Source organism: Rhinopithecus roxellana, chromosome 11 (assembly GCF_007565055.1).
Source record: "Rhinopithecus roxellana isolate Shanxi Qingling chromosome 11, ASM756505v1, whole genome shotgun sequence".
In the NCBI taxonomy this organism is placed as follows: Eukaryota; Metazoa; Chordata; class Mammalia; order Primates; family Cercopithecidae; genus Rhinopithecus; species Rhinopithecus roxellana.
Genome location: NC_044559.1, coordinates 31,829,300 through 31,849,935, shown reverse-complemented (window position 1 = coordinate 31,849,935; position 20,636 = coordinate 31,829,300). Strand labels below are relative to the sequence as shown.

The 20,636-nt window shown below is 47.5% G+C and overlaps 1 protein-coding gene across 3 annotated transcripts in view; it reads right to left on the bottom strand.

Annotated features, from left to right (window-relative positions):
• Window positions 1–5,348: 5,348 nt before the first annotated feature.
• RBM20 (RNA binding motif protein 20) overlaps window positions 5,349–20,636 on the bottom strand; it is a 194,572-nt gene continuing 179,284 nt past the window's right edge. For all 3 annotated transcript variants that reach the window (XM_030941296.1, XM_030941298.1, XM_010370324.2), the window contains exons 13-14: window positions 13,667–13,788; window positions 5,349–8,965 (exon numbers count right to left, since the gene is read on the bottom strand). In XM_030941296.1, coding sequence (XP_030797156.1) covers window positions 8,855–8,965; window positions 13,667–13,788 — 233 coding nt within the window. In that variant the 3' untranslated portion in view covers window positions 5,349–8,854. The remainder of the gene's footprint in view (window positions 8,966–13,666; window positions 13,789–20,636) is intronic.

The following is a 20,636-nucleotide window of genomic DNA, read 5'->3' as shown; positions in this document are numbered from 1 at the left end:
GAGACAGAGCGAGACTCCGTCTCAAAAAAAAAAAAAAAAGAGGGGCCTCTGTGGGTGTCTGGGCTAGGGGTACAAAGTGTTCTGGGACACAGTGGGGTCCAGTAATACCTGCAGGGAGGTCAGAGAAGCCAAGGAAGGCTTCGTAAAGAAGATAACACCTAAGTAGAATGTTAAAAAAAAAAAGTCATCGTTTCCAGGTAGACAGAAAGGGCCAAAAGGTATTCCCAGCAGTGGGAAAACCATGTGCAAAATCAAGGAGCTGGAAGGGGGCTATTTGGGAACCCCTGAGCACTGAGCATGGCTGAACCACAAATGGAGGCTGTGGGGGTGAGAAGGTGAGTGGAGAGGAGGTGGAGTTAAGTAGTGTCGGTAGAGGGCCAAGCTAAGGCATATGAGGAGCACAGGAGGCAAAAACCACAGAGACCGGGCTGGCCGACCCCAAGCAAGCCTGCCTCATGGGTAGACTCCTCTGCTGGGGGTGGGAGGATGGTAACAAGGACCGTAACTCCCCACAGGCCCATGTGGGACAGTTCGGGTAGAGAAGCAAGTCTCCACTCCTATCTTATTGTGACTGACAGCAAGTCTCCACTCCTATCTTATTTTCTCCTTCAAAACCTCTGGCACACACAAGGCACACATCAAATGCACAGACGGGAAAACTGAAGCAACAGAAGGTAAACATTTGTCTACATCTCAGAATGAGTTCATTGTAGATTTGACCCAGGAACTCAAGGTCCTAATTCCCAGCATGGAAATCTGTCCCTGAGCCAGCAAGCTCTCTTCTTCCTAGGCTTGTATACAGTGATGGTGAGAGATCTCGTAGGCAAACGGGGCACACCTTTTGCACCCCTCCTCCCTAGGCTGCTCCTTATCAGACAGATATGAAGGGCAGTTCCCAAACTCTGCCAGAGGGAGTCAGCACTTCCCAGTCAGGCTGGGTTCCCTCCTGGCTGTGGTCATCCCTTTGGGGTAACCCCGAAGAATAAATGCTGGAGAGGTTTATTTCCCCCCAACAATCCAGACAGCAGGGGCCCCACCCTAGAGCTCTCTAATGTTGGGTGGGTATGGCAGGGCAGTCAGGTAGTAGAGATGATGGTGACCTCCTCCTTGGCCTGTGAACACTGGTTCCTGGAAGTTCAGACACTTAACAGAGATATTTGAAAAACAGAGCTTGAAAATAAGCCCAAACAAAAATTCATGAACTCCAGCCAGCATACTCACTCTCAGGTGGGTTGGGCTGGTGTGAGCAAGGATCAGGCCTTCGGACACTGGGAGGTGTTGCCCTGACAACAGGAACTACTTCACACAGACCAGGAGCCATCCCAATGTCCCCTCTAAAGGGACTCCCACTATGCTCTTCTCCAATGTTGGGCTGTGAGCTCCCTAAGGATTTTTCCAACACCTCTCAGTACCTCTGTGCCATCCCTCAGGAGAATTATTCCAGAATATAGAGTCAGGTAGAACAATCTCCCCAGATAACCTGGAATGCTCTCTCCAGCCTAAGGACAGAGCATGTTTTGTTGTTTTTTTTTTTCCTTTCTGCCTTGGCTCCCAGGAGGCTTCCAGTCACCTCTCTTGCTGTATGAGCCCTTACAGACCATATATTTGCTGCCTCCAACTTTCTTCAATCCTTGTTTATAACTTTTTTGTTGTCTTAATGAGTGTATCATCTCAACTCCATGTTGGAAACAGGTGTCAGGCAAATCAACAATTAAGTTTCACTCAGGAAGGAGAGGTCACAAGTGCAATGTGGCTAGCATTTTGGGGCTGTGGGAAATCCCCTTTTGATCACTCCTCTTTGTCCCCAGGTCCCCTGACAGCAGAAAGCAAGCCGCTTCTCTTTCTTCTCCTCCCTGAAACAGGAGGAACTTGAAGAGCTCCTGGGGCCCTCCTTCCTCTCTTGCCCTCAGACTCAGCTCCCCTGGCAAATTCTCCCAAGTGAGAAGAAGGAAGAAACAGTATTTATTTGGGTACAGTGCTGTGGGTGGAGGCCTTTCTTTATCTACTTTCTAGGGAGGAGAGGTACTGGAGAAATCAGTTTCTGGAATTTAACAATTAGGAATTCAGTCATAGGCAACTGAAGTATTGCTAAATTAGACTTTCTAATTCATCCAAGCAGCTCTGGGCAGACCCAGAGTCTAGAGGCTTTAGGGAGATGCAGGAACAGGAGGTAGGCAGTGGAGAATAGTGGCTAAGAGTGTGGTTTGACAGTCATGTGGACCTGGGTTTGAATCCCAACTCTGCCACTTATTGGTCGTCTGACCCTTGACAAACCACTTTGTCCCTCAGAGACTCATTTTCCATCTATGAAATGGGGAGAATAACAGCACCTGCTTCTCCAGTTGTGAAGAAGTCAAGAGAGAGTGCACCTATGGAGTACACTGAGTGTGCCATGCACGGGGACTCAGGAATCAGCAGGGCTGAGCTGACAGTAGTAGTGGCTCATGGAAGAGGGAGAGAAAGTGTGTGTGACCCCAGAGTTCCTCGCTGACAGTGACATGGCTCTGGGCAGTGGCCCTGTTCCTTGTCTCTCCTCTGAGAAAGGATTGCTGACTCCACAGAGCTCTCTGTCCTCAGCGGCAGGAATTCCATCAGAGCTCGAGGAGCCGTTTAATAACCACAACACTTCTAGCCATTAACAAAGATAAAGAGCACTGGAAAATTGACTTGTGCCTAAGCACAGTAAGTACGAACCCAACTAAAAATCATAACACATGCTCCCAAACCCAGTTTGATGACTGTGACACGCTCCCACCCCCATCCTTCGCCGGCTCCCCCACCCACCAGCTGCCACCAGCCCCTTCTGCCATGGCCATGCTGATCTCCTTTTCTCTGCCTCCTACTGTCCAGCCTTTTTCACACTAGAGCGTCCCTACCTTGAATGGTCTCCATTCATATCTCTCCTGACCTACCACCCAGTAAAATAAATGCCGCTTCTATTCTAGGAGCTGCTGGGTGCTTCTATTCTAGGAGCTACTGGGGAAGTCCCTGGTTGACATCTAGGGCAGTCACACACTCTAAGTGTGATCGGTGATCTGCACCTGCATTGAATTACCCCCCAGGCTTGCTGATGCAAATGCCTGGGTCCTCCCCATAACCTAGTGAGTCAGAATCTCCATGGGAGGGGCCAGGAATCTGCATTTTTAGCAAGCTCACCAGGTGCAACTGATGCACCTGAAGCATGAGAATCCATGATTTCTCTTGAGTCCCTTGCTGAATGCCAGAGTCCAGCTAGGACTAGACCTGGAAAATTCACAAGATAATGTAATTGAAATATCGTAATCCCTCCAAGTAACCCCAGCAAAACTACTCAGGGGATCTGGATTCTAGTCTCGTCTCTATACCAATAAGCTGTGTTGCCTCAAACAAGTCATGTCTCTTCTCTGGGCCTGTTTTCTCACTTATAAAAGCAGAGACTTGGAGGTCTCTTGGGCCATCCTCCTCTAACATGCTTGGAATGTCACTCAGGATAGGCACCCTTGTAGGATCATCATGGTGAGAAAAGAGAATGGGGAGTCTACAGGGTTGAGCCCAGATAGATGTCCAACCACTGCCTAAGAGGGCAGTTAACAGTTGCTGTTGCCAGGTTCGGTGGTTCATGCCTGTAATCCCAACATTTTGGGAGGCTGAGGTAGGCAGATTGCTTGAGCCCAGGAGTTTGAATCCAAGTTAGTATCCAAGTGTCCTGACCTAGTAAGGCATTATGAGGAGTGAACCCAGTGTCTAGGCTGTGGCAGAGTCAGGCAGGGGCAGCCTGGAGTTGATCCCTGGGGATAGGTGTGATACAGGGAGTACATCTGAGTAGCAGTGGTCCAGCCCGGTGGACTGGCTCAGAATCAGGCTCTAGGGCCCACAGAGATATCAGAGAGCAAATGGGAACACCTGGGCTTGGGGGAACAACTGCAACTCGAGGGAAGGGGGTGTCCCTGGCTGGGTATCTGCATTGCACAACTCCAGGGGGTGCCATCCTATAGGATACAATGTGGACGCCCTCTCTAGAGTTGTGCCACGTAGAACAACAAGCTAGGACTAGGCACCAGGGGTACCCCCAAGCATCCTGGATCCTGAACTTAGGGCAGCAGAACCAGTCTAAGCCCATTCACTGCTTTGACCATCTGGGACATAGATAGCAGTTGCAGAAAAGGAGGTTTCCCAACCCCTCCTGGTTGGAAACTGGAGGCCTGAGCTTGGTCCAAGGATGACCACAGGAGGTGGGGGTGGGGTGCAGACAGCAACAGGTTCAGCAGGAACTTTCCTCAGACCTGCAATCTGCTCCCAGGAATTGCAGGCGGCCCCCTCACTTTGCCCTCTGGGTCCAGGCTGCCTAGCCCCTCCCTGTTGACTCAGGAGCACTGCCAACAAAAGGGAAGGGCCCAGAGAAGGTTCCGGGCCATTCAAAGGACCGGCCAACCAGTCCCAGAAGACTGGCATTGTTTTGCTAGAATAAATGGTTGAGAAACAACTTAAGAACTCCTGAAATTTGGAGGGCTGCTGTCCAGATTGCAAAAACAAACAAGATTTGGTGACCTGTAGCACACCAAGTGCTTCCACCAGCAATTATCTTAACCCTGAAACAACCCTGGGAGGCGATTCACATTCTTTTTTGTTTTTTGAGACGGTGTCTCGCTCTGTCACCCAGGTTGGAGTGCGGTGGCGCGATCCTGGCTCACTGCAACCTCCGCCTACTGGGTTCAAGCCCTTCTCCTGCCTCAGCCTCCTGAGTAGCTGGGACTACAGGTGCACACCACCACGCCCGGCTAATGTTTGTATTTTTAGTAGAGACAGGTTTTCACCACGTTGGCCAGGATGGTCTTGATCTCCTGACCTCATGATCCACCCACCTCGGCCTCCCAAAGTGCTGGGAGCCACCGCACCCAGAGCGATTAATATTCTTATCTTCTTTTACACCCAAGGAAGCGGGCCTTAGGAAGTCATGGGCTAACAGCGGCAGGGCCAGCCCTCTGCTTGGGCCTGCTATTTCCACTGCAGCACTGACCACCAGATATTCATCTTCAGAGGGGATGAAACTGCCAGAAATGGCCTAACCCTGGTGCAGGACACTGGGTAGCAAAGCTAGGAGTTTATAAGCGGTCAAGAAACGTTCGTATCTGAGCCTTCAAAAGGACAGCAGCCCCCACCTAGTCAGACTCATCCTCCAAAGATCACCCCTGAGAATCTCTGTTTCTCTCTAGTAGCCTAACTGGAGCCCTAAGAAAACCTGTTTTGTCCTCTCTGTTCAACCCTTGAAAATAATTCATAATTCGAAGGGACCAAATCTCAGCCTTTCTGCTTGGTGAGCCTTCCCCAGCCAAATGCCAGGGACCCCTGCATGACCCGGAGTCACTCACTCACAGCTTTCAAATTCTCTTTATTAAAAATCTTTTCTTTTCTCTTTTGTAAAAACAAACACTTTGCAGTCAGTTATACAGATCAGGAAAAGTCGTGACAATTTATAGGACACTCAACAAATTTCAATACTTTACAAGTTCAAACTTAACTTAGTGTTTTTGTTTTTCTCATAAATTCAAAAAACAAACTCTGGTCCAGTTCAAGTATAATCTAATTATCTAACAGGTCACAGCCTCGGACTGTCCAAGAATGGGAAACCCTGATACTAATGGCTGCTGCTCACACCATCAAATTTTCCAAATTTTTTGGGGATACTGTCTAGATAGATGCTATTTTGGGTGTTAACAATGAAAAGAAAATCATACAGGCCTTTTGTTATATTAACCTGGGGTAAATATGAATCTGTTGCTCAAGGTAGCAATTGCTCTTCAGCATCCTTTTCTGGGAGACACTTTGAAATGGCTGACAAAACACTGAAAAAAAGCTTTAAAAAATAAATCAATATTTTCCTGGTTGCCTTTAATACTGCATTGTGTGTGGCACACGTAGGAATAAAAAGTGCAAATCATAGGGTCGGTGAAGGACCATGCCAATGGAATTGTATAAAAATAAATAAAATAAATACATATGTACACACGAGTATGGACTCTTAGATGATTTTAAACTGAAGGTTCTGATTGAATGCAGATAGCGCCTTATCTCTCTCCCTCCTGGGGGCCCTCCCTAGCTTTCTAATATGAAGGCCAGTCTATCACATGGGAGCCATAACACTACACGACCATCTGGATTTCCATGGAAATGCTGCTGGGGATGGGGGGTGGGGGAAGGCAGGGGTGGAGCAGAATGAGCTGGTGAAGTCTGCTCCCACTTTGCTAGGGGATAAAGTGTCCAGTCTCTCTGATAATATACAGTTCTAGCCTCTGATAAAAATTGTACGCTATTTCCAGCAAAGTTCAGCAAGAAGGCCAAAGAACTGCCCCCAGAATTCCCTTCAGTGGGAAGAAAGACACACAAGATCAAAGGTTTTCTGAGAAATGGAGGAGGCAGAGCTGGTGTCCAGAATGCCAGGTTCAAACCTGTGGAGTTGGCCAGGGGAACAATCCGGGCTGAGCCATGATCTTCAGACTTTATTTGAGATACCAACTTTTCAGCAGCCCCCATATGGTTTTCTCAAAAGATAAAATTACAACAAATTTACTTTAAAGATCTTAGTTGGCTTTTATTTTTGATTCTAGAATTGAGCAACACGTCATTCTATAAAATAGAATGAGTGTTCCCAGGAGCTGAGCGGAGGAGGTTGGCTTTATAGACAGAAAAGGGCTGAGGAAAGCAGACACAAAGAACAAAAACCAGACTGGTCATCTCAAAGTTGCTTTCCTTATAAAGGTTAAAACCAAGGACACTTCTTCATCATGCTGGTTAAAACTGGCCTGTTTGAGGATTTGGCTATTCTCTTTCTCTCTCTCTCTCTCTCTCTCCTGATTTCTTGGAAGACAGAACTTTAACATGAGTGACTCCCTTTTGTTTTGGTCTGTTGGGCCCTAGTGCAGGAGCTCAGTTCAAACCAACAGCCTCCTATAAATTTTATTTAATAGTCTGATGATGATGATGAGTTCAGGTTTCTTGCTTCTTCCAACCTCTCCGCATCACACCTGTTCAAGCTGGTCTGCTTTCACCTGGTGCTTGCCTTAAATGTTCTCTCTCACCAGCTCCCATAAGTATGTCCCTTGCCAATGACTGCATGCTTTCAGGTTTACACTGATCATTTTATGTTCTTCATTTGTTCCCTTTGTGTGCCTCAGTTACCTGATATAAAATGTCAGCCTTGAACTAATCTCTCTGCCCTTCCTCTATTAGTACAGAGGACAGAATGTGCAGTATGATCTCACATGCCATAAAAAGGAAAATGAAAATAAAACAAAACAAAACCCTACACAGTCCCTTCTCAGTCTGCCTGCCCAAGGTCAGGAATGAAACAACAGGAACTGCCTAGGGGAGAGTGACCTGTCTTCCTTGTTTTATTTTTCCTGGGCTAAGCTATGAAGGGTGCTTTCAGGAGAGTATCTCAGCTCATGAAAACAGCTCCAGGCCCCCTTCTTACCTGCCCGAGGGCCTCTCTACGGCTGTGGCCGAGCCTCATTTCCCCCAGCACATTTATCCCATACCCTTTCAATGGAATATCAGACTAGAGACCCCACAGCCTGAAGGTACCCACCCTCCAGTACCAGAAAGAGCAGTGGGAATCAGGACTTTTCATAACACTTTGGTAACAAAGTCTGCACAGGCAGTCAAACCCAAGGAGCCCTCAACTATCTGCCCAGCTGGAAAGGGTCCACCTACAGACACCCAGCAAACTTTAATGCCACTCTTTGGCTCTGCAGCCTTCTCTTTCCTTAGCTTCTCCCCCAACTGGGGGGCCATTTAAAAACCATCCCATGGTGAGGAGGTTGTACCCCAGAGTGCAGGCACCACGGCTGAGTGAAGGACAGATGATGTTTCCTTGACTTAAATAAGCTCATTTAACCCCCAAAACAACTCTGTTTTCCACAGCCTGGAACTGTGTCTCAAGCCAATGCTACGCATTGCAGAGAGGCCAGCATTCCACCTAAACCCACGCCAACTGCTGCTTTAGCTGAAGGAAGATGCTTCTGTTTTTATTTTTAATTATAGTGAATTTGTACCAAATTCATTGTCCAGAATAGAACAAACCCTGACATCTCCTGAAATCAAGAGGAGGGAAATAAGTTTGGAGGAAACTTATCAGAGCTTCCACAATGAAGGGCTCTTTTCATCTTCTCTAAAATTCATTTTATTTTACTTTAAGGCATAAGTCTGGCAGACTTCTAGAAGAACTGAGAGGATGAAAGAGTTATTAAAAACAGGGGCTTTTCAAAAGGGTGGCCCAGCTGGAGGAAGAGGTTAATGAAGTCCCTCCCAGCTCTACCAACAGATTGTCCGTGATGTCCCCTCACCGGGACTGCAGACCCGACTCAGCTCCCCAGTGCAGGGGATACACGGGACACCAGACAGAGATACTGCTGTAGACTCACTGCAGAGGTTCGCCTGACCCAGGAGTTTCCATTAAACCTTTTCCTTGGGTGACTCAGCCAGGCCTGACGTATTAGATCCTATCAAGAATTTAAACACTGTGAAAATCCCTGAGAAGTTGGGTTTTGTGAAAAAGAAATGATTCTTGGCACATAAGGAGAGAGGGAGAGAGAGAACAAGAGGAAAAGAGAGAAAAACAAATTGAAAGATGGTTTGAGAGAAACAAGAGTCAACAGGGAGAGAGTTGGTGACCCTCAGTGGGCTGGACACACCTGGGTGACTTGGCTCCTGGAGACATTTCAGAGGCATTTCACTGAGTCTCTGGGAACAAACGCAAGCAACGTGCCCTGCTTGGTTTTCCTTCCTCTCAGGCTTTAGTCCTGTCCCCAGAATCAGGAAGATCCCGCTTCAGCAAGCTCTCCTTTCCAACCTTATAGCAGCAGCAGAAGCAGAAGCATCAGAGCTTTTTCCTTTCGAAGCGGGGCACGATTCCACTGTCCTCCGGCCTCGGGCTACCTGCCCCCTCCGTCTCCTTGAGGCCCTCCTCGGCCAGCTGGGACAAATATTTCTGTGGAAAGAAGAGAGGAAGTGGAGGAAGGGACACATTAGTAGGGACCTAGAAGGAGAGGAGAGGAGGGGACATGCCTCAATCATCCCTCTCCTGGCATCTGTGCCCAGCTGTGGGGGTTACCCTCTTCCTGGTTCACAGATCCCCCCTGGGGCTACAGAACTTATGCTAAGTACCTCATTATGTTAGCTTACAAGTAATACATGTCTCCTGTAGAAAAAGTAGAAAGTATAGGCCGGGCGCGGGTGTCTCCCACCTGTAATCCCAGCACTTTGGGAGGCCAAGGCGGGTGGATCACCTGAGGTGGGGAGTTGAGACCAGCCTGACCAACATGGAGAAACCCCATCTCTACTAAAAACACAAAAAATTAGCTGGGTGTGGTGGCGGGTGCCTGTAATCCCAGCTACTCAGGAGGCTGAGGCAGGAGAATCACTTGAACCTGGGAAGCGGAGGTTGCTGTGAACCGAGATCGTGCCACTGCACTACAGCCTGGGTAACTAGAGCAAAACTCTGTCTAAAAAAAAAAAAAGAAAAGAAAAGAAGAGAAAGAAAAAGAAAGAAAGAAAGAGAAAGAGAGTAGAAAGTAGAGCTATAATAGCAAACACTTCCAAAGCCCTTATCTAGTGTCAAGTGCTGTTCTAACTGCTTGACTTAAAGAAGCTCATTTAACTCCCAAAACAACTGTTTTCCAGAAACAACGCAAGCTCTAGGCAACATATCTATGCCTAAAAGGCAGCGGGAGGGCAGCTGGAAGGCAGGGTAAAGAGTGCTGGCCTATGGCAGCTGCGCAAAACAGCACCACGGCTGACATTTGACACTCTTAACAACCTGTTTCCTGTCAGGGCAGGCTAGTGGGTGGGGAGCCTTGGAGGTCTTTTGATGAATTTAAAAATGGGCCTGTCTGTTCTATCCTTGAGGGCTGCCTCTGCATGACCCCCAGAACACACTCACTGCTATACTGGCCTCGGCCCAACACTGTGAGCCAGGTCGGGCCTTTCTTGGGCTATCTGGAGTCAACACAGTGAGGCAGACTTGGACAGGTTTGAGGCCCCAGCTGGGGTTCTCTGACAGGGCAGCAAGGAAAAGGCAAAGAGCACTAGATTAGGCGACAGAAGGGTGCAGACCAGTACGGTGGTTACGTGTGTGCACTTTGAAGTCAGATGACCTGGGTTCAAATCCTAGCCCTCAGGAGGCAAGTTACCAAATATCTCTGACATCTGTGAAGGGAGGGGAATAACAGTAACTACCGCATAAGGTTGCTGTGAAGTTGAAGTGAGGCAACACAAGGCATTCAGCACAGCGTTTGACACAGAATAAACAGTCATGTGGGCTTTTCTTATTAGCACAGCACCAGCCATATGAGTTGGAGAAAGCCACGCCTCTTCTCCCAGCCTCAGACTACTAATCTGTTCAATGGGAGGAACAGTGTTGTCCTCACCCTCCCTTCTGGGATGGTTTGAGGGTCAGATGACAGGGTGTGTGTGAGATGACCAGGTCTGCCTGCTCTCTCCATAGAAGAGACTGCAGTTGGCTTCCAGAAATGGGTGCAGCCTGACTGGGAGAAGAGCAAACGGTGAATGGCAGTAGGCAAAGCTGCTGATGGAGGGCCTGGGTTCTCCTCTGCCTTGGCTCAGGGAGGGTAAACCGTGTGCTGAGGAAGGCAAGTGAATGAGCGTCCAGTACATGGACACGTTCCGCTCCAGGGCCTGGAGCCAAGCAGGTATCTAGTTTTCCTATTGAGCGCTGGCTCCACCTGTTGTTCTGAATCACTCTGGGTGGGTTCTTGCAGAGCCGTGACCAGCCGTGGGGCAGAGCCGTGACCAGCCGTGGGGCACAGCACAGGCTGCTCAGAGAGAACGGAGACTCCTTCAACCTGCTTCCTGCCTTTAGGGGCAATCTCTGGTCCTCAACTCAAGGCCTCTCAGTTGTGTTAAGTTTAAAAGTTGCCTGATTTAAGTGTCAGTCATCACCTGCTGCTTGGGGTGGGGGGAGACTGTGTGGACAGAGGCATTCTGTCAAAGCCACTGACAGAAATCCTACCTGGGAAGCCTGTGGTGGAAACTCCCAGCTCCCCAGCCGGTGCACCAGGTAAAGCTGCACTGCTGTTAGCTGGCACGAGGGGCTTAGCCAGGGTCTACCCCAATGCACCTGAGAACCACAAGAATGGCTCTGGCCTGCTGCGGGGAGGGGAATCTGCCTGGGGGCGTGGCCCAGAGGCTCAGAACACAGTGCAGTCCACTGCCCTGGGAAACATACAAGAATTAGAATTAGAGGCCCTGGCAAGTCTGAACTCTTCCTAACTTCCAAGGTGACCTTGAACTGTGTGGCCCCCTGAAGGGCTGCACAATACCACTGCAAATGCTGGATGAGAGAAAAGGTTCTTACCCCAACATAGCAGAGCCTGACATAAGGATGGTCTACAATACAGACTCTCAGGCCCAGCCCTAGAGAAAACAGGTGTAGGGTGAGATCCGGGAAGCTGCATTTCTTTCTTTTTTTTTTTTGAGACAGAGTCTCGCTCTATTGTCCAGGTGGGAGTGCAGTGGTGCAATCTCAGCTTACCGCAAGCTCCACCTCCCAGGTTCAAGTGATTCTTCTGCCTCAGCCTCCTGAGTAGCTTGGATTACAGGCACATGCCACCACGCCCAGCTAATTTTTGTATTTTTAGTAGAGACGGAGTTTCACAGTGTTGGTCAGGCTGGTCTCGAACTCCTGACCTCGTGATTCACCCACCTCGGCCTCCCAAAGTGCTGGGATTACGGCGTGAGCCACCGTGCCTGGCCCAGAAAGCTGTATTTCAAAAAGATGCCAGCTGGTACAAAGATGGTTTGGGAAAATCAGGACCAGATGATTTCCAAGACCTCTTCCATCCTTGCCATTATGTAGGTTTCATCTTGTCGGGAAAAGGGATGATTATGTCTTCAAGCTAGATGACTTCCCTCAATTAGCTTTGTGGGACCCAGTCTGACCCTCCTGCTCTGGCCAAGTCAGGCCTTTCTTGCCTTGCCCCTGGAGAGGCCTAGCCCTGGGCCACAGGCCCTGTGGCTGCCTCAGTCACAGAGCAGCTGCCTTCCAGAGGGAAATCAAAGGGCTTAAATGACCTGAGTTTGGGCATAGCCTATGAGAGTCCTCTGCAGATGGTGACCCAGGCCATGACATTCTGGGTCTCAGTTTCCAAGACAAGTATAGTAGAGTGAAAAGACGAAAGTGATTCTGAATCAGGCGATTTGATCCTAGGCCCAGTAACTCACTATCTGCGTGGCCTTGGACAAATTACATAGCTTCTCTGGGCCTCAATTTTCTCAATTATTAAACAAGAAAGTTGGCCCATATCTGAGTTTTTTGTTTTTGTTGTTGTTGTTGTTTTTAACTAGGCATGCACATTTGAATCTTTTGGAGAACTTTCTTAAATTACATCTTCCTGCAACCTGCCTTCCACCCCCAAATTTTACTAAATATCTAACTTAGTACCTGTATTTTAGAAATACTGTTCAGATGAGTCTGGATCATGTCCCTGGTTAAGATGGCTAGATCAGTCACTTTTAAACAATTTAATGATAATAGTAATGCCTAGCCTGGGACTTGGGCACAGCCACTGTGAGGACTCCTTGAGTCAAAGCCTTGTGGTTGAAATAACTAGTCTGATTCCTTGTAGTAAAAACAGCAGGTGTCTTGAGATACTTACCCCTGGCCATCCGATATACCATGTCTTCTGTTAAGCTATCAAAACCTAGCCCATGCCAGATGTTCATCATGAAAACCACATTCTAATGTATTACATATTAATTAGGTATATATTATAGAATATATTACCATATTTCATTGATCTTAAGACACATTTTTTTCACACATTAATATCTCTGAAATAAAAATGCATTTTACAGTTGGTGGAGTCTCATCACTTGATTTGCAACATTTTTTTTTCTAGTTGGTGCGAAAAAATAATGGTGCCTTACAAATGATGGCACCTTAGACTGGGTGAAATACGGTGCATACAGTATTTTTTATATGTCGTCTTTTAACATACTATACCATTTATTTTATTTATTGCTTGTCACCTAATTAGGATGAAAACCATGAGAACAGGGATTTTGTCCACTTTACTGTTGTTGTTACAGTATCCCCAGTCCCTAGAATAGTGTCTGGTACCTAGCATGCCTGTGGTAAGTGTTTGCTGTATGGATGAACAGCTAAAAAGAACAAAGCAGTGGTTTTTTATTCTAGGAAGCAGGGATACCTGCATAGGGGAACAGAAACAGAGAAAAACTGGAACATCCGAGTCTTGTGGGAAGGGGTCAGCCCCAGTCACAGGCCGGAGGAACACTGGCCTAACTTGAGTTACTCACAGTAGAGAGGGAGAGGCGGATATTGCCAAAGCCAACCCAAACAGGATGTTTTAAGTACTAAAGTAGAGACATGCGCTAGGAGCAGCATGGGAGGTAGCCACCATGTGGAGAGCAGCCTGATGGAATCAAGTCTATGGGAAGATCAGGAGTTCTCCGAGTAGTGGAAAGAGACAGGCACAGAAGCAGAAAACAGCTTGGTGTGCTTGGGGAATGGCAAGTAACCTGTGGCCTGGAGTAGGCCTTGCAGGTAGGAGCTAGACTCAGAAGCCAGCAAGGACGAGGACCCCAGACACCTGGCCCTGTTATGGAGACTGGGGAGCCCCTTACATGCTGGGCAAGGAGGGTGCATGGTTACCTGTAAGTTCCTGTAGTGGACAGCACTGCGGCAGTGGCTCATCTTCGCTGTCTCCTCACTCGTGTAGAACAGCCCACACAGCTTGCAATAAAAGCCAGTCCTGGGAACCACGAACTCCACCCCTGGGGAAGGATGAGGGATAGACAGGCAAGGTTAGGATGGCGTGGGAGGCAGGCCCCTGTGTCCTGGCAGCCATCAGGTAGAAATGGGAGCCACGAGCTCCACCCATCACTTGCTGTTGACTTTGGCTGTTAACGAGCTTCTCCAAGCCTCAGTTTCCTCATTTGCAGAACAGTCACAAAGAAACTCACACCCACTCCATTCACAGGTGGTTGTGAATGTAAGGGATGGACTTGGCAGTGTCGTAAGCACTTGGCCATTCCACGGCCTGCCACTGGCCTGTTCTCCTACTATCAGCCTCCTTCCAAGAACAATGAAGGTGATTTCTGATATTTCTGATATTTCACTTGTTGGATTTCATTCTCCACACTGTACCTCTCTCTGCAGCTGCTGTGACCAGGACTCTCGAAGAATTCTCTCATTTTTGTTTGTTTATTTTAGAATTATGTTCTTTACAGAAAAGAAGTAAATAAAAGGAAGGAAAAAATCACCCAGAGTCACTCCAATCCAAATATTTTCCTCCACATGATTAACCTATATGTAGGCCTCTTTTTGTGGGACCGTTTTAGTCATACCCTAATTACAATTCTCTGTCCTCTTTTTTTCCATGCAATTGTATATCATTAACACTTTCCCACTTCCTCCAGTCTTTACATCTGAACCATCAATTAGCATTTCATTTGTGATTTATTAAATATAAGTCCCAGAATTCTGGGAGGCCTTTTGATTCCAAGCAAAGGAAAAAAATGGCACCACCACCATAGAGGGGTGACAATGTCACAGCCAGGGGATTCATCCTTGAAGGGATGGTGGCTGCTCCAGCCTCCACGAAGGTGTTTTGCAGGTCACAGTTCTCCTCTTGAAGACACAGTCAATCAACGGAATGGAGAGAGCCCAGCTCTGAGAGGGTTGAGGTCAGATGCTAAAAACCCATGTGACCTGGGGAGAGTTAGCCGAACTGCTCCTGGGGCTCGGTTTCCTCACCTGAGAATGGAGGTAGGAACACATGCACTGTTTACCAGGCACCTGACTGTGCAGTGCCAGCCAAAGGGCAGGGTGTGAGGGCCGCGAGAAGCAGGACCCATCAGGGAACTAAGAAAGAGGGGTGATGCTTGGAACACCCAATCCCACCTGCAGGTCTGGGGGCAAGCCTCTCTTTTCTGCGGCTGGGCAATGGTTTCAGGTCCGGCCATCCTGGGTAGAAGGGAGGAAGGGGTCTGGGAATGGCAGAGGCAGGGGAACAGCAATTTCTTGCAGGGGTGGGGACAGGAAAGGTCTCTACTTATGACACCTGCTCCAAGGCACAGCGTGGCCGACTGCAAGCCCAGCTGCTTGGGTGGCTTCACTTTCCTCCCCCACCTCCCAGGACACTGAGCTAAGTGCCTAGGAGACCCTGTCAGAGGGAAGCTACCTACACTTGTCATTAGAACTTTTTTTCCATTTCAAAATAGCCACTTATCAGTGTGAAGGGCAGCTCTGAGGGAGGGAGATGGGAGGGAAGGAGGGAGCCCAGGAGGCCTGCCTGGACTGACAGTGAGACTGCAGTCCGGGACCTGAGGTGTCCTCCTCAGCCTGACTTTCTCTAACTGCCACGTCGCAGGCTACATGCCATGCCCTCAGCAGTGGTCCCCAGAAGCGAGGGGGCCTCACTCAGGCCCAGGTGCCCGGAGGGAGGTTGAATGTCCTTCCCTTCCTCTCTGCAAAGGATGGAAAAGTGGCCCCAGCTTGGGCTGTGGGGGCCAGTTCTCCCCTCCACCTCACAAACAGGTCCTGGCTCCTGGCTGTTGGTGCTGGCAGAGGTGCATTCAGCAAGGTCTGCCTCCTTCCTCCGTTGTTACAAAATAGTTTTCCCTTTGCTGCTGCTCTGCAGGGAGCCGAGACCCCCACAACACAGGAGAGGGGCAGCTGGGAAAAAAGGAGGGCTTTGATCAGAGCCACACTCTCAGTCCCATCCCAGCCTCTGAGTCAGCTGGGTGGTACCAAGAAAAAAGCCCTGGGGTTTTTATTAAGCCCTCTGTTGAGTCCTCTGAGTCCCTGTCATGGGAACCCCCAGAAGGGGTACAGCTGCCCTAGGAGCTACCACAGATGCTGAAGCAGGGATTGAGCTGCTAGCCAAAGCCCCTGGCAGTGTAGCTAGAGTCATCCTCTGTAAGTTCTGGGAGAGATTTCACCTGAACAAAGATTTCTACTGTCAAACAAAACAAAACAAAACAAAAAACCCTTGGAAGCCACAGTGTCATGAAGAGAAAATAGAATGTAGAGTCAAACCCAACCCTTACTTATGCTGTGTGACCTCAGGCACACTGTTTACCCTCTCTGAGATTAGTTTCCTCATCTGTGAAATAGGAATAATAATGCTACAAGTGGTGTTTAGGGGAAGCACCTATCATTTTGCCTGGTGCTCAAATAATACTGGTTTGGAGACACGTGTTAAATATTTCATCACAGAAGCTGTTAATAACTGCCTAAATGTTGGCCTTCTCACCTGAACCCCAACCTCTCCCCAAAGCCACCTGGGGAACCTGGCTCCACAGTTTGGTGGCAACTTTCTTCCCTGGCCCCTGCTCCGCAGGTTCGGGCAGTACCAGGCAGCCACCAGGCAGAGAAGAGAAGCCTGGGTTGGGAGAAATCCCAACAGCTGCTAACTTGGACCAGAATAACGGGGTTGCTACAGACACCACAAATCCAACTGCACAACTCAGGACACTTCTGGAATGTGAGGGGGACATGAAGAGACAGCATCAAGACACACTGCCCCGGCCCTGATGTGTTCTGGAGCCACTCAATCCTCCATTTTTCAGCCTCTACTAGGATCATTAAAGCTGCATTTGGCTTCTAATAATAGCTCATGGCACGGGTAATTATAACTCTGTCATCCTAGTAAAGCTGGGATGGATAGAGGAGGGAACTTGCACTTTGCAGGCAAAGCTGTTTGTTTCTACTGAGAGCAGGCCTTGGCAGGCTCACACTGGCCAGGGTCATGCAGAGCTGGCCTGGATTTCAAGTGCAGTGTACTTCCCCAGCCATGCCCACCCCCGGTCCCTGAGCAACGGGACTGGCCTCCCTTTCCTCCCAACTGGGAGCCCAGTCCTTGACATCCCTTATTTCAACTCTATGCTTTCCACAGGGACAAAGCCAAAAAATTGTCTCTCACCTCCCTAGAAGTCTCCATGCCAGTAGTGACCAGCCCTGGAGGGTAAAGGGTTATGCAGCCCCAGTGAGAGGAGCCATAATAGGTCTTAAATATTTCATGAGTGAATAATAATAATAGACAACCCTTATTAAGTAACTCCCACTAGAAGCCACTCAGACCTTACCAGTATTTGTTCACTTAATCCTTAAAATAACTCTGCATAGTAGGCTCCTATTACTATGGCTGATTCACAGATGAAGAAATCCAAGCAGAGAGGTTAAATAAGTTGCTCTTTGTCATCCAGCCAGTAAGTAGTAGACAGGGCATTTAAACTCAGGGAATCAGATTCCACACACTGTGTTCGTAGTTTCTGTGCAAAAACTGCCTTTCCTACACTGTGCTGCTGCCTGAACTGGAAGAACCCAGAGAACAGAGTGATCTGAGATCAGAAATCCTGAGTTCTTTTTTTTTTTATTTTCCTTTTCTTGAGACAGGGTCTAACTCTGCTGCCCAGGCTGGAGTACAGCGGCACAATCATGGCTCACTGCACCCTGGATCTCCTCCCAGGCTCAAGCAGTCCTCCTACCTCAGTCTCCTGAGTAGCTGGGACTGCAGATGTGCACCAGTACTCCTGGTTAGTTTTTATTTTATTTTATTTTTTGTAGAGACGGGGTCTCCCTATGTTGCCCAGGCTGAGAAATCCTGAATTCTAACCTGCATTTGCTAATGTCATCTTGGGTAAGTCTCTGAACTTCAGTTTCCTCACCTGTCAAATGCAGAACCTCATCCCATACTCTTCCTTGGGTGACCAATGAGATAATGAGTCTCAAAGCTAACTGAAGACTAGTAACAAGTACAATCTGTAAAAGCCCCGATCTGAAAACAACCCAAATACTTGTCAACAGATGAATAAATAATGTGATGTATCCATATATGCAATACAATACTCCTCAACAATATAAAGAAACAGACTGGCCGGGTACAGTGGCTCACACCTGTAATCCTAGCACTTTGGGAAGCTGAGGCAGGTGGATCACCTGAGGTCAGGAGTTGAAGACCAGACTGGCCAATATGGTGAAACACCATCTTTACTAAAAAAGACAAAAAACTAGCCAGGTGTGGTGGCAGGTGCCTGTAATCCCAGCTACTCTGGCGACTGAGGCAGGAGAATTGCTTGAACCCGGGAGGTGGAGGTTGCAGTGAGCCGAGATCACACCACTGTACTCCAGCCTGGGCAACAAGAACAAAACTTTGTCTCAAAAAAAAAAAAAAAGAAAGAAAGAAAGAAAGAAACAGAGTACTGATCCACCCAACAGTACAGATGAATCTCAATGATGTTGAGGAAAAGAAGCCAAACTAGCACATACAATATGATTCCTTTATGTAAAACTCTAGAAAGTGCAAACTAATATTTAGTGACAGAAAGGAGATCCTTTACCTGGGGGTTACACTGTGGGGAGGGAGGGGTTACATAGGAGACAGGAAATTTGGGATATGATGAACATTGTTCCCAGTCTTGAGTGTGGTGATGGTCTCACGGGTATATTTATAGGCGAAAACTGATCAAACTATGCACTTTATATGCACTTACTATATATCAATTATACCTCAATACAGCCAATTTTAAAAAGGCGAGATACTAGTTTCCTCCTAACTAGTTGGGAAAGATTAAAAACTGATAAAATCCAATGGGAGGTGGATATTGGGAACTCTCACTCAAGGTCGCAGTGAAAACTGATAGCATCTTTTTGGAGTGCAATTTAGTAGCAATTATGAAAATTTAAAATGCAAATACATACAACCCTACAACCCCCTGGCTCGGACGCTATCCCACAGGAACACTGGCACACATATACCACTGAATAAGCACATCTGAAAGGCAGCAGAGAACAAAGGCTAAGAACATGGCTCTAGAGTCAGATGACTGGGGTTTGAACCTGACTCCGGTTTTTGCCTGTCCTTAGCTGTGTGACTCTGCATCTCAGATTTTTTATCTGTTAAATAAGGATAAAAACAGTACCTACCTCATAGGTGTTTTGAGAGGGTTAAATGTGATAATACATGCAGATCACTAGGAATGGTGCCTGCATGGGGAATGTTAACAATAAAATCTTAGCTATTAAAATGGGAAAAAGAGCAGACAGCCTAAGTGTTCACCAGCAGAGGAAAGATCAGTCATTTATAGCATAGCTTTTACGATGGAATATTTGCAGTGGTTAAAAAGAATGTGTTCTCTATGTACTGACATGAAGAAATTTCTAAGACCTGCTACTAAGTGAACTTGTAGAACATTATGTGTGTAGTGTGATCCTGTTTTTGTGAGAGAAAAACCGTGGGCATGACAGTGGTAGGCTACCTCTGGAGACTGGGGAGAGACTGCAGGGAAGACATCAGACCTTTAATATTGACTTGATATGGTTCTTATTTTTTGAATTTATTACAATAATCTTTCACACTTCTGTAATGAAAAACAGTAATAAAAAGACACGAATTACAAGGTTGCAGAATTTATTCTTAATTTTTGCTAGTGTCAATTAGGTTCCAAGTTCTTGGATGACAAGAGACTTGCGTTATATTTCTTGGTTACCCCAGAGTGTCTAGCACAGTACCATGTTATCCAGTAAGTATCTGCTGACTGGCTGAATGCATGAAGGAGCCTCCCTTCTCCTGTAGGGTGGCCTTTGCAACTGTTTTCTAGAGCTAAAATACCGAGGGTCATCTCAGTTTATTCTAAGGTTAGTATTTCTTTTTCCTTCTTTTTTATATTTTTGTCTTGGGAGATGCTGTGCAGCAAATTTATCCCTTTAAAAAAAAAAAAAAGGAAGTTTGCTCTCCAGATCTGACTAAAAATATGGTACATCTGGAGGGAAGAAATAGTAAAACACTTTTTTAAAGGAGAAGGGAAAAAAGAGCAAGGTGGATGGAAAGGATGAGCCTGCATACTGACCAGCCCCTCCCTGCATGATCAGACACGTGGTCATCAGGCATCAGATGACCCGTGCTTCTCATGCTTCTGTGTGACACTTTCCCAGATGACACTTTCCCGAGCTCTCCTTCTGAGCAGCTGCTACTACTACTTTATCTAATTACTTTCCGACCTTTCAGAGCTAATGCGAGGACTCAAAGATGATACAGGCTGGAGTTGCTGGGTTAATGGTTATGTCAGAATCTCCCAGGGAATTATCTTAAAGTGCCTTTACTCCCTCCCTGAGACTCTGCTTAACTCTCCTCTTTGAAAAGGGATTCATTCCTAGGTGATTCCATCAGTAAACCCCCCCCCCCCACTTCATTCCCAACACTTCCACCATTAAAAAAATCACTGTCCAAATTACAGTGAGAAAACTAAGACTCAAGAAGGGGTATGACTTATCTAAGGACACACAGTCACCCTTAAGTAGGAAGGACAGAAACCCAGGTCTCTCTGCTCAATACCCTTTCTATGAACTAGGGGGAGTCTGTCCCAAACACAGTCTATTCAGCATCATTGCCTCAGAAAAGTTTGTCCTCTAAGAAGAAAAAAAATGTAGCATTGTTCTGGGAAGGGCTGGAGCAATGAACAATAGCAGAAGAGGTTCATTTCTATTGACTTTATGGAGGCTGCTGGGCAGTTGCTTTCCTACCTGAATAAGGGCTAGGCTTAAAGCCTCCATGTCATCAAGAATAAAGCATTCCCTGACAGGAAAGACAAGGCTTCTTAGCTCTGGGTCCCAGGGCAGT